General features: G+C 70.3%; 1 protein-coding gene across 1 annotated transcript; it reads left to right on the top strand.

Annotated features, from left to right (window-relative positions):
* Positions 1–274: 274 nt before the first annotated feature.
* On the top strand, positions 275–8,867 carry AATK (apoptosis associated tyrosine kinase). The gene is made up of 16 exons (XM_062592090.1): positions 275–361; positions 1,364–1,505; positions 1,901–1,980; positions 2,112–2,230; positions 2,599–2,686; positions 2,773–2,906; positions 3,634–3,718; positions 4,841–4,962; positions 5,147–5,296; positions 5,700–6,288; positions 6,445–6,753; positions 6,952–7,422; positions 7,540–7,806; positions 7,885–8,017; positions 8,108–8,396; positions 8,840–8,867. Exons 1-16 carry the CDS (start codon positions 317–319, stop codon positions 8,865–8,867), a joined length of 3,051 nt encoding a protein of 1,016 aa, XP_062448074.1. The 5' UTR covers positions 275–316.
* Positions 8,868–12,041: the final 3,174 nt, after the last annotated feature.

Genomic DNA, 12,041 nt, shown 5'->3' with positions numbered 1-12,041 from the left:
CTCCGGCCACAATCGCGCCGGTTGTTCCCGGAGGCTCCGGGCGGAATAGTAATGCGGCAGCTGCAGCGGCGGCCGAGCGGGAGCAGCGCCGGCGGCCGAGCGGGAGCAGCGCCGGCCTCGGGGCGCCGCGGCGCCGGGAGCCGCCGGCTTTGCCCGCTCCGAGCCCGCCGCCCCGCGAGCAGGCGGCGCCGGCGGGGCCCCCCTAACGCCGGCGGCCGTCCCCGCAGACGGCACCCCGCTCAGCGAGCTCTCCTGGTCCTCCTCGCTGGCCGTCGTGGCCGTGTCCTTCTCCGGGCTCTTCACCTTCATCTTCCTCATGCTGGCCTGCCTGTGCTGCAAGAAGGGGGACATCGGCTTCAAGGTGAGCGCGGGCGTCTCCGCGGGCTCCGCTCCGCACCCGGCATGGGGCCCCCGCTCGGGCTGCCGGCGCGCGGGGCAGCTCGGCGTCCGCCCCCGCTGCGCCGGGCTCAGCACCGCTCCAGGCCGTATCCTGACCCCAGCCGGGCTCTGCATCATTGCAGGCCTTATCCTGGCCACAGCCGGGCTCAGCACCGCTGAAATTTGTATCCTGACCCGAGCCAGGCTTGGCACCACTGCAGGCCATATCCTGATCCCGCCTGGGCTCCCTGCTCTGCATGGGACATGGATGCTGCAGGGCTCAGCACCGCTGCAGGCCTTATCCTGACCCCAGCCAGGCTCAGCACCACCACAGGCTGTATCCTGCCCACAGCCAGACTCCCTGCTCTGCAAGGGACATGGCTGCTGCAGGGCTCAGCACTGCTGCAGGCCATATCCTGCCTGCAGCCAGGCTCAGCACTGCTGAAGTTTGTATCCTGGCCCCAGCCAGGCTCGGCATCACTGCAGGCCGTATCCTGCCCGCAGGCAGGCTCCCTGCTCTGCACAGGACATGGATGCCGCAGGGCTCAGCCCCACCGCAGGCCGTATCCTGCCCGCAGGCGGGCTCCTGCGGCGCTGGGGCCAGGCCAGGGCACGGCTAAAGGCCGCAGCGGTCCCACCCCGCACGCCCCCGGGGGTGGGAGGCACCCTGACCTCACAGGCACAGAATGTGCCAGAGAAACAGTTTTTCCCTAATTGCTGGGATTTTTGTGGAGGCTTGCGGCGCCCGCGGGGGGGCGGGGGTCAGGACGGGCCCCCAGCGGCTCGGGGCGCTGTGGAGCCCCGCTGGCCCCCGCAGCGGGTATTTAGCGGCGGGGCCGGCGGCGGCCGCAGCGCCGTGCACCATGCGGCGCCCGCCGCGATGCTCAGCCTCTGCTACCTGCTGGCCGAGGCGGCGGCGGCGGCGGCGGGGGGGAGCCGGGGGCCAGCGCGCTCCGCTCGCTCTCTGCCCCCCGCCGCGGCGCAGGAGTTTGAAAACGCCGAGGGGGAGGACTACGCCGGCGACTTCTCGGCGCAGGGCTCGCCCGCCCCGCAGCATGGCCCCGAGGTCTACGTGCTGCCCCTCACCGAGGTCTCGCTGCCCATGGCCAAGCAGCCGGGACGCTCAGGTAAGCGGCCCCCCCGGCCCCCCTCCAGCGCGGCGGGGCAGCAGCGGCGCCTGCTCCCGGGGCCCCGACGGGCGCTGGCTCTGGGCAGGGGGGTGGCGCGGAGGGGGCCGGGCGCTGCCGGCCACAGAACGGCCGCACTGGGTGGCACTGGGTGGCACTGGGCGGCACTGGGCGGCCCCACAGCGGCTCCGTTGCCGCCCAGGGGCCGGTCCCGCTAAATGCCAGCGCCCGGCTGCAGCCCGCGGGGAGCAGCTCGGCGGTTCTCGCGGCCGCGCCGGGGCTGCCCGGGCTGCGGGGAGACGCTGCCCCGGGCCCCCGACAGCGCGGCGGGCGCTGCCCATGGGCGCCCCGGCGCAGGCGGGCGGGCACGGCCAGCTGGATGTGCTCCGTTACAGTGCAGCTCCTCAAGTCCGCGGACCTGGGTCGGCAGAGCCTGCTCTACCTGAAGGAGATCGGGCACGGCTGGTTCGGGAAGGTGAGAGCAGCCCCCGGGCTGCGCGTCCCCCCCGCCGGGGCCCTGCAGGGTGCTTTCGCGCCGGGTCGGGGCGGGCGGCCCACGGGGGCTGGGGGCGACGCGCAGGGGACGTGGCTGCCCGTCGCCCGCAGGTTTTCCTGGGCGAGGTGAACTCGGGCCTCAGCAGCACCCAGGTGGTGGTGAAGGAGCTGAAGGCGAGCGCCAGCGTGCAGGACCAGATGCAGTTCCTGGAGGAAGCGCAGCCCTACAGGTAGGCGCAGCGCGGAGCCGCGGGCTCTGCCCTAGGCCCCCCCCGCTGCCCCGCCACCCCGGGGCTCCTTCGCGGCAGGGCGAAGGCGGCGCCGGTCACGCAGCCCGCGGCGGCAGCAGCGAGCTCGTGGGCGCGGAGGGCCGAGGGGAGGGCTGCGCCGCCCCGCCAGAGCCGAACAGATGCCCCATTGTGGCGCGGGGCGCTGGGACGTGCTGGTACCCGGCCCCGGGCGCTCCCGGCGCTCCCCGCGGCCCCATCCCGCCAGGCGCCGGGAAGGTTTCCCGGCGGCGCCGTCCCCGTCGCGCGGCGGAGGCGGGGGGTGCCGGCGCGGACCCCGACGTGCGCCCCGCGCTCTCTGCCCCGCGCAGGGCTCTCCAGCACACCAACCTGCTGCAGTGCCTGGCCCAGTGCGCCGAGGTCACCCCGTACCTGCTGGTCATGGAGTTCTGCCCGCTGGTGAGTCCCCCGCGCCCCGCCGGCACCGGTGCCCCGCCGCCGGCGCGGCCGGGGCTGACGGCCGGCGCTGCCCCCCCCCTCCCCAGGGCGACCTGAAGGGATACCTGCGGAGCTGCCGGGGGGCCGAGTCCATGGCGCCGGACCCCCTGACCCTGCAGCGGATGGCGTGCGAGGTGGCCTGCGGCGTGCTGCACCTGCACAGGAACAACTACATTCACAGGTACGCCGGCCCCGCCGGCCGCGCGGCGCCCCGCCGCCCCGGCCCGCCGGGGCTCCTGCTCCGCCGCCTGCTCCTCCTGCCCAACAATATCCTGGTGCTGAGTGAGTTGCACACGGAGACTCCAGCATCAGTGATTTTGTTGAGGAGGGGGCGCGCTGCCGCCGGATCTTCCCCACCGCTGACGGGTCGCTGCTGGGCACCTGGAGGTCCAGCCCCACGGCTCGGGGTTCCTTGGTGTGCCAGAGCGGGGGTTTCCCGTGGGCGTCCCCGCCCCGGGGTCGCCTTCCTGAGCCTGCTGGCACAGGAGCCGTCAGCCCGCGCGCGCCGCGGGCTCCCTGTCCGCTCGGGCCGCTGCAGGGTGCACGGCCGCCTCTGCGCGGGCGCCCGGCCCGGCCCGCGGCCCAGCTGCACCGTTAGGAAATGCCAGGGCTTAATGTTGCCCGGGCAACCTCCGTTCTGCTTGGCTCAGCGCGCGACGGATGGAGAGAGGGACGCGGCGCAGCTGGAGCACCGCGCAGGAATTCCTGCCGTGCATTTGGTGGCTGGTTATCGGCACGCCCCGCGTTAGGCAGCGGGGCCGCTCGTCCCACGCCGGCGGCTGCACCGAGCCCTCGCCCGCGAGCCGCCGGCTCTTCCCCGCTGCTGGGGCTGCTGGCGTCCCCGCGCGCCGGGCCCCCTGCCCCGCGGGCGGCGGGTCCCCGCGACGCGGTGTCTCCCTCCCCGGCAGCGACCTGGCTCTGCGGAACTGCCTGCTCACCGCCGACCTGACCGTCAAGATCGGGGACTACGGGCTCTCGCACTGCAAGTACAAAGTAAGGCTGCTCGGGGTGCGGGGGGCGCAGAGTGGGACCTCGCGGCAGCGCCCGGCCGGCTCCTGCCGGGGCTGCGCCTGGAGCTGGGTGTGGGGAGACTCGGGCCACGGAGCTGCCCCCCTCCCCAGACACACACACACTGCCCAGAGCCGTGCACATGCACACGCTCGAGCACTCATGCGTGGGGCGCGGCACAGAGCTGTGCACATAGGCACACACGCACACACGTGCATATGGCACCACACAGCCCCGCACACACGCTGCACGCAGCTGTGCACGTATGCATGCACAGAGCTCTGCACATGCACCAAGACTGCACAGTTGTGCATGTATGCATGCATGTGTGTGGCGCTGCACGGAGCCCTGCGCACGCTCGCACACACCGCACACGGCTGTGCATCTGTGCACGCAGAGATGCGGCATGGTACAGAGCCCTGTGTGTGCACACGCACACGCCCTGCACAACGCTGCACACGCACTGCACAGAGCTGCGCATGCGTGCACACACCCACGCACGCCTCCTTCCCTTCCCAGCCCGGCAGTGCCGGGCAGCCCTCCAGGCACGGGCTTTGCCCGGGCGCCGGCCGGGTCCTGCCCCAAAGACCAACCCCCCCCCGCCCCGAGCCTTCAGGTGACCCTGCGGCAGCCCTGGCCTGTGCTGGCCCTTCCCGGCCGCCTCGTCCTCGGGCTGGCACGGTGGGTGCTTGCGCTCCCTGGGCCGGCAGCTCTCCGTGAGCGTGCACGGGGCTTTTCCCACCGAGCGCCGGCCCCTCGGCACAGCGGAGCATGAGGCAGCCTGGCAGCACCTCTCCGTGCCCGGGACGTGTCCCCGCATGCAGCTCCTGGCACGCCGCTGCCCGCAGGGGCTGGGGAGCGGAGGGAGAGGGGCGGGAGGAGGCTGCGAGTCTGGCTGGGGAGATGGGAAGGGGCAGAGAGGGAGGAAGGACGCACTGGGGGGAGCGTGTGCCGCGGGTCGGGGCCCTGGGAAGGATCGGGGCTGGGGGGCAAAGCCGTGGGGCGGCCTGCGAGGGCAGGGCGGGGGGGCCGGGGCGCCGCGGCGTGCCAGTCCCTTACGTGTAGGTTTGACGTTCTCTTCTCGTACTGACCCTGCATACTTGGCAGGACGACTACTTCGTGACAGCCGACCAGCTGTGGGTGCCGCTGCGCTGGATTGCCCCCGAGCTCATCGACGAGGTCCACGGCAACCTGCTCATCGTCGACCAGACCAAATCCAGCAACGTCTGGTGAGTGGGGTGCACGGGGGTCCACTGCCCGGATGCAGTGTGGGCTGGTGGTCCAGGGGCTGCAGGAGACCTTGAGTGGTGCAAGGACGTGGGCTGTGCAGGCACGAGGGCAGGCACCACGGTGGAGCGGTCCTGAGGCCGCCGGCTGGTACGGGGATGCAAAGGGCTCCTCCTTGCCCTGCAGGTCGCTGGGCGTCACCATCTGGGAGCTATTTGAGCTGGGCAGCCAGCCCTACGACCATTACTCCGACCGGCAAGTGCTCGCCTACGCCATCAAAGAGCAGCAGCTCAAGCTGCCCAAGCCCCAGCTGAAGCTGTCGCTGTCGGACCGCTGGTGAGGAGCCCGTCTTCTGTCCTCCCCGTGGCTGGGATGCGTGCTGGAGTCAGAAGCCAAAGCCTTGCATGGGGGGGCGGGTCTTGCAGGTGGCCATGCACAGCGGGGTCTGGCAGGTGGCCATGCGTGGTGGTCTTGCACGCGGTCGCGCGTGGGTGTCTTGCAGGCGGCCGTGCACAGCAGGGTCTGGCAGGTGGCCATGCGTGGTGGTCTTGCACGCGGTCGCGCGTGGGTGTCTTGCAGGTGGCCGTGCTCAGGGAATTTGCAGGTGGCCACGCATGGGGAGTGTTGCAGGTGGCTGTGCATGGTGGTCTTGCAGGTGGCCATGCGTGGCCCACGTGGGCACCAGGCAAGCGGTGCGGGCGAGCGGCCGCCACTGACCGCCCGCTCTCGGCCGCGGCAGGTACGAGGTGATGCAGTTCTGCTGGCTGCAGCCCGAGCAGCGCCCGACGGCAGAGGAGGTCCACCTGCTGCTCTCCTACCTCTGCGCCAAGGGCGCCACGGAGGCCGAGGAGGAGTTCGAGAAGCGCTGGAACTCCATGAAGCCCAACGGCGGCGGCGCTGGCGCCAACCACGCCGGCGCCGAGCTCTCCTCCTTCCCGCTGCTGGAGCAGTTCGTGGCCGACGGCTTCCCGGCCGACGGCGACGACGTCCTCACCGTCATGGAGACCAGCCACGGCCTCAACTTCGAGTACAAGTGGGAGCACACCAAGACCGAGCACTTCCAGGCGCCGCTGGGCGCCCTGAGCCCCGGCAGCGCCGCCCGCTACCGCGAGCTCTACTACCCGGCCGCCTCGGCGGGACGCCTGAGCCTGGGCCTCTCGCCGCCCTGCTACGCCTGCGAGCGGCAGGGCTGCCCGGGGCCGCCGGCGCCCGGCGTGGTGCCCGTCCTGGGCGCCCGCAGCCCCTCGCTCAGCAGCGAGTACTACATCCGCATCGAGGGGCCGGCGGAGCTCGGCGACGGCTCCTGCAGCCCCGCCGGCCGCGGCGCCGAGCCGCCGCCGGGCCCCGCCGGCGCCTGGGAGCCCGCCGAGCGCCGGCCCCGCGCCGGCCGCCGGCCGCGGCCCCGCGGCTACGAGCCGCCCGCCCGCGACGGGGCCGACCGCTACCTGCTGGAGGAGGAGGAGGAGGAGGAGGATGAGGAGGAGATGGAGCCCGCGGCGGCGCGGCACCGGGACTGGCCTGTCCCCGGCGGGCGACGGGACGTCTTCGCCGACCCGCTGGGCGTCTCGCCGTCGGGCAGCCGGGCCGGCCGCGCTCCGGAGAGCCCCCCGGGCCGGGCCCTGGCCGCCGGCCCCTTGCCGGCGCCGCGGCAGCCCTGGGCCTCCAACAGCTCCTCTAACAACAACAGCGGCGGCGGCGGCAGCCCGCCGGCCCGGCAGCCCGCCGCCGGCGACAGCTGGTGCTACCGGCACATGATCACCTTCCGGGGGCTCATGGCCAAGCCGCTGGGCTCGGTGCCGCGCGACCCGGCCCAGCCGCCCGGCTCCCCGCGGGGCCGCGCCGGGCGGCCGCCCCCCGCCGCCGAGGACGGCGGCTCCTGGCCGGAGCCGGCGGCGCTGCCCGGCGCCGGCGGCCCCTCGGCCTCCCCGGCGCGGCCCCGCGACGCCGGCCCCGCCGCCCCCGCCGCCGGCGCCCGGCCCGCGGCCCCCGAGGACGGCCGGCGTGCCGGCGCCGAGGCGGGGGGCGAGGGCGAGGACGCGGCGCAGCTCGCCTCCGGGGTCTTGGCCGCCTTGGCCGGCGGCTACGCGGGGCGGGCGGAGGCGGCCCCGGCCTCGAAGTCGCTGCAGAAGCAGGTGGGCACGCCGGACTCGCTGGAGTCCCTGGACATCCCGTCCACCGCCAGCTCCTGCGAGGGCTTCAGCCCCACGGCCTTCGCGCCCCCCGGGCAGCCGCGGGCGCTCGACAGCGGCTACGACACCGAGAACAACGAGTCGCCCGAGTTCGTCCCCAAGGAGCCCCCCGAGGGCCCCGCGGCGCCGGCGAAGGCGGGCGAGGGGCCCGGCGCGGCCGCCAAGAACCCCTGCCGCGACTCGGCCTACTTCTCCGACTGCGACGCCGAGGCGGAGCGGGGCGCCGGGGACGGCGGCGAGGACAGCGACGGGGCGGAGGAGGGCGCCGGCCCCGCCGGCCCGCCGGGCCCCGCCGCGCCGCCCCTCCGCTCGGCCCCGGCGGCGGCGGGCGAGCAGGCCGGGCCCCCCGCCGCACCGGGCGGCTCGCGGCGCCGGGAGCCCGAGGAGGAGGAGGAGGAGGAGGAGGAGGAGGACACGGAGGACAGCGACGAGTCGGACGAGGAGCTGCGCTGCTACAACGTCCAGGAGCAGAGCGAGGAGAGCGAGGAGGAGCCGGCGGCCGTGCCCGTGGTGGTGGCCGAGAGCCACAGCGCCCGCAACCTGCGGAGCCTCCTCAAGATGCCCAGCCTGCTCTCGGCCTCCTTCTGCGAGGACCTGGAGCGCAAGAAGAAGGCCGTGTCCTTCTTCGACGACGTCACCATCTACCTCTTCGACCAGGTGAGGGGCCGGGGGCGGGGGGCCCGGCGGCGGCGAGCCGGGCGAGCCGCTTCCCGCCGCCTCTCCCCTCCCGCCCAGGAAAGCCCCACGCGGGAGCTGGCCGAGCAGAGCTTCCCCGGCGTCCCGGGGCCGCCCGCGGCCGGCGGCGGCGGCCCGGCGGAGCGGCCGAGCGTGGCCGAGGACGCCTCGGACGGCGCCGTGCCCGAGGAGGGTAAGCGGGGGGCCGGGGGCGGCGGCGGGGGGCGGCGAGGGGGCCCGGCGCCGCCGCCGCCCGCCCCAGCCCTCCCGCTCCGCGCCCCAGGCGGCGGCGGCGGCTTCGAGTGGGACGACGACTTCCCGCTCGCGCCGGTGAAGGCGTCCCTGATGTCCTCGCTGGCGGGGACGCCGGCGGAGCCGCCCCCGGCCCTGCCCGCCCTGCTGCCGGCCCAGAAGCAGGTGCTGCCGCTCCAGTTCTCCCGCTTCACCGTCTCGCCGGCCCCCGTCTCCCGCTTCTCCATCACCCACGTCTCCGACTCGGACATGGGCTCCGTCGCAGGTGAGTCTTCTCCGCGGAGCGCCGTGTCCTGCGCCCCATCCCTGCGTGCCGGAGGGCGCCCGGCCGCGCCGTGTCCTGCATCCCAGCTACACCATGTCCTGCGCCCCGTCCCTGCGTGCTGGAGGGCGCCCGGCCGCGCCGTGTCCTGCATCCCAGCTACACCATGTCCTGCGCCCCGTCCCTGCGTGCCGGAGGGTGCCCGGCCACGCCGTGTCCTGCATCCCGACCGCGCCGTGTCCTGTGCCCCGTCCCCATGTGCCGGAGGGCGCCCGGCCGCGCCGTGTCCTGCATCCCGACCGCGCTGTGTCCTGTGCCCCGTCCCCATGTGCCTGAGGGTGCCTGGCCACGCCGTGTCCTGCACCCCGTCCCCACGTGCCGGAGGGTGCCCGGCCGCGCCGTGTCCTGCACCCCGTACCCGCGCGCGCGGAGCACGCCCCGCCACGCCGTGCCGCGGCTCCGGTCCCCGGGCACTCACACCTCCTCTCCGCTCCCTTCCAGCAGCAGCGAGGACGGCGACAGGGAGTGAGTGAGCCACCCGCCGGCTCACTGGGGATTTCCCTTGGCAGCGGCATCCGCCGGGGGGGCCGTGAGGGATGGACGGACGGACGGACAGAGGTCGGGAGTGGGGCCTGGCCTGTGGACTCCTGGGACCTTACTCTATTTTTTTAGGCAGATTTTATCGGAAGGAGTTCGTTTGCTGTGCTGCTAATTGGAGCTGGGCCGGGGCGGCCCGGGGCGAGGCGGTGGGTGACGGCCGTGCGTGCGAGTGCGAGTGTGCGTGTGTATAAATAGACACATATATATATATATATATATATATATATATACATACATATATATATATAAATTATAGCATTTAAAGGGTAGTGCCCTGACCTTGCTAACATTTGCAGATCCCCACCCTGCGACGTCCCCCTGCCCCGGCTTTCTTGACCCCCCCCCCCCCCCGCCGATGTCCCCTCCGCGTCCCCGCGCCCCTTCTCCCGCCACGTAGTGAGCTGTGGCCGTCCTGCACCTCCCCGCCACGGCCAGGAGCGGGGGTGGTGGTTTGCCAGCCGCCGAGCTCGCCCTGCGGGGTCCGGTTGCAAAGTCCGGCGGCGCTGGGGCCGCCTGCCTCCCCACGGGCTTTGGGCACGGTCCCTGCGCCCGCCGGGCCCTGCCTGTCGGCTCCGGCTCCGGCGCTCCGGGCGCTCCGGCTGGCGGGCGCAGGGCTCCCGCTCTGGCTGCCTGGGTCGCCCCATGCCGGTCACGTAGCTGAGGAGGGAACTGCCAACCCGACTATTTTTGTACTTAAACAAAAGGAAAAAAAAACAAATCTTGCTGTTGACCGGACTCACGTTGCTGCGATTTTAAGTTATTGTTGCCAAAGAGATGTAAAGAGTTTGTCGAGGCATTTGGGGAGGGGGCAGTTTCGCACAGTTTGTTGGTTCATTGTTTTTGTTTCTTTCTTTTTTTTTTTTTTTATTAATTCATTTGAGGCTTAGGATAATTGTGCAATTCCAACTTCCAGAAGGAACTGGAACTAAGCGGAGCTGATCGAAACTTGAAATCAGGGCTGTGTTTCCTTTGGGGGGGCCTATAGACCAAACCCTGAGGTGAGACATGCACCCTCCTCCACGCTGCCGCCCCGCGTCCCCCATCGCCTGCAGCCCGGGCTGGCTTCTGCTTGCTGTGTGCATGCGTGTGTATGTGTGTATATAAATGTGTGTGTATGCATACATATATATATATATATATATACATATATATATATATATATATATATATATATATAGAGAGAGAGAGAGAGAGAGAGAGAGAGAAGAGGAGAGAGAATACATAAAAAATACATATGGGTTTGTGCACACATACGTATGTCTGTGTCTGTGTCTCTGTGTGTGTGTGTGTGTGTGTGTGTGTGTGTGTATGTATGTATGTGTACACACAAAAGGGATGCATGCCGCAGTGCATGTGCACAGGGCTGTGGACACACACACACACACACACACACAGGCACAGTCCCTCTTTTTTTTGCCACCTTTTCCACCCTTGCACGGTGGCCGTGGGGCAGGAGCAGCACTTCAGCCCTCCCTCAGTGCCTGCTCTGGCCGCTTGCTCGCAGCAGCAGGCTTGCCCGGCCGAGCTGGCAAGCCCGGCTCTGGCACAGCACGGCTCGCCCGCCGGGCTGCCTCTGGCTTCAGGGGGCCGCAGGGCTCCCCCCCCCCCCCCATCCAGCCCCCGTGGCTGTTTCCAGCCTGCTCGTGCTGTCCTGGCACTGCCTGTCCCTGGTTTCCCCGGGGTGGGGTGTGTGTGTGTGAGGGGGGGGGGGGCATGGGGTTTAGGGCATCCTGCTGACCTGGAGGATGAATTCATGCTCCGGCTCCCGCTCTGGAGCCGGCACTGCTGTCGTGCAGCTGGACTCCCCCCCCCCCCATTAGTGCCGCACTAGCCTGCAGCACCCAGGCGGGCAGCGTGTGATGCACCGAAGCAGGACCCCCCCCCCCCAGCTTTTGGTGTTGCACCCATGCTGGCTTTGCTCCAGCGCCAGGGCAGAGCCAACCCGGCCCTGAGGCAGCTGCCACCCGGCAGCTCTGGCCCCAGCTGCCCGTGCCCGGGGCACATGTGGGTGCTGATGCTCTAATTTAAGGAGCAGCTGCCGCTTAGCATTAATTTATAGCCCTCCCCCCCCCCCCCAAAAAACACCCACCCCTTTTCCATGCATTGGCGTGTGGGACCAGCTCTGGGCTCAAAAGCTGCAGCTCAGCATTTTAGGAGCGGGCTGGCCGCACCTCCTAGCCAGGGTGGGTTACTGTCCAGCCTTTAAAAAAATTTGCAGTATTACCTGGGTGCCCCCCCCCCCCCGGCCGGCTGCCCTCTAGAAAACCCACCCCAGCTGTGCAAACCCTGGTTGCTGTGCAAATCCAGGGCCTCGGCACTGTGGGCTGCTCCTCCTGCTACAGCTAGATAGCAGGTCTTTTTAATTTAATAATTATTATTTTATTTAAGTAAGTGTTTTCAGGCTGCAGCATGGCCCATAACCCCTGTGCTGTGCCCAAAGCCGCTCGTCCAAGCGCTCTGCTTGCTCTTTGCTGCTGGGGCCGCTTGGCTGGGGATGCCCCAGTGGGGTGGCCGTGCTGAGGGACGTTCCTGGGGGCCGGGGAGGTGGTGGTGGTGGGGGGGGACAGTGGGCACCAGGCTCAGCTGGCTGCAGGCGAGCTCTGAGCCAGGCACATGGTTTGGAGGGTGCCCACAGTGCCTGCCCCCCCCCCCCCCAACCCGGTGCCCACGGAGGGGCCGTGCACCCCGGTCGCGCTCCCTGCTCCCCCGTCCCCCTTCCCTGCACGCCAGGCCCAGGCTTTGGTCTATAGGCTCGACGGTATCTGCCTCTGGAGGGCAGCATGAGAACAGAGCTATGTCTTGGATATATATATTTTTTTTTAATAGAAAGGCTATTATTACATTGTATATTTTATCAATACGGGTCATAATTGCTGTATTTTTTAATCAGTGCTGATTTCCATACAGCTCCCAGCATGTGTGTCACATATCATCAGGCCAATAATAAAGTTTTTAAAATATCTTAAGCTGTTTCCCACCCGCATCATTCCTGGCAAGCAGGAAGGGCCAGCGGGGCCCCGGCGCTCCCGGCCGAGCGCGTGGCGGCAGCGGCCCCGGGGAGCGGGGCTGGGCCGGGGGGAGAAGCCGCTTTCCTGACCGTGCG

This window comes from Rhea pennata, chromosome 19 (genome assembly GCF_028389875.1).
Source record: "Rhea pennata isolate bPtePen1 chromosome 19, bPtePen1.pri, whole genome shotgun sequence".
NCBI classification, from domain to species: Eukaryota; Metazoa; Chordata; class Aves; order Rheiformes; family Rheidae; genus Rhea; species Rhea pennata.
This window is presented reverse-complemented; position numbering and strand designations above follow the sequence as displayed.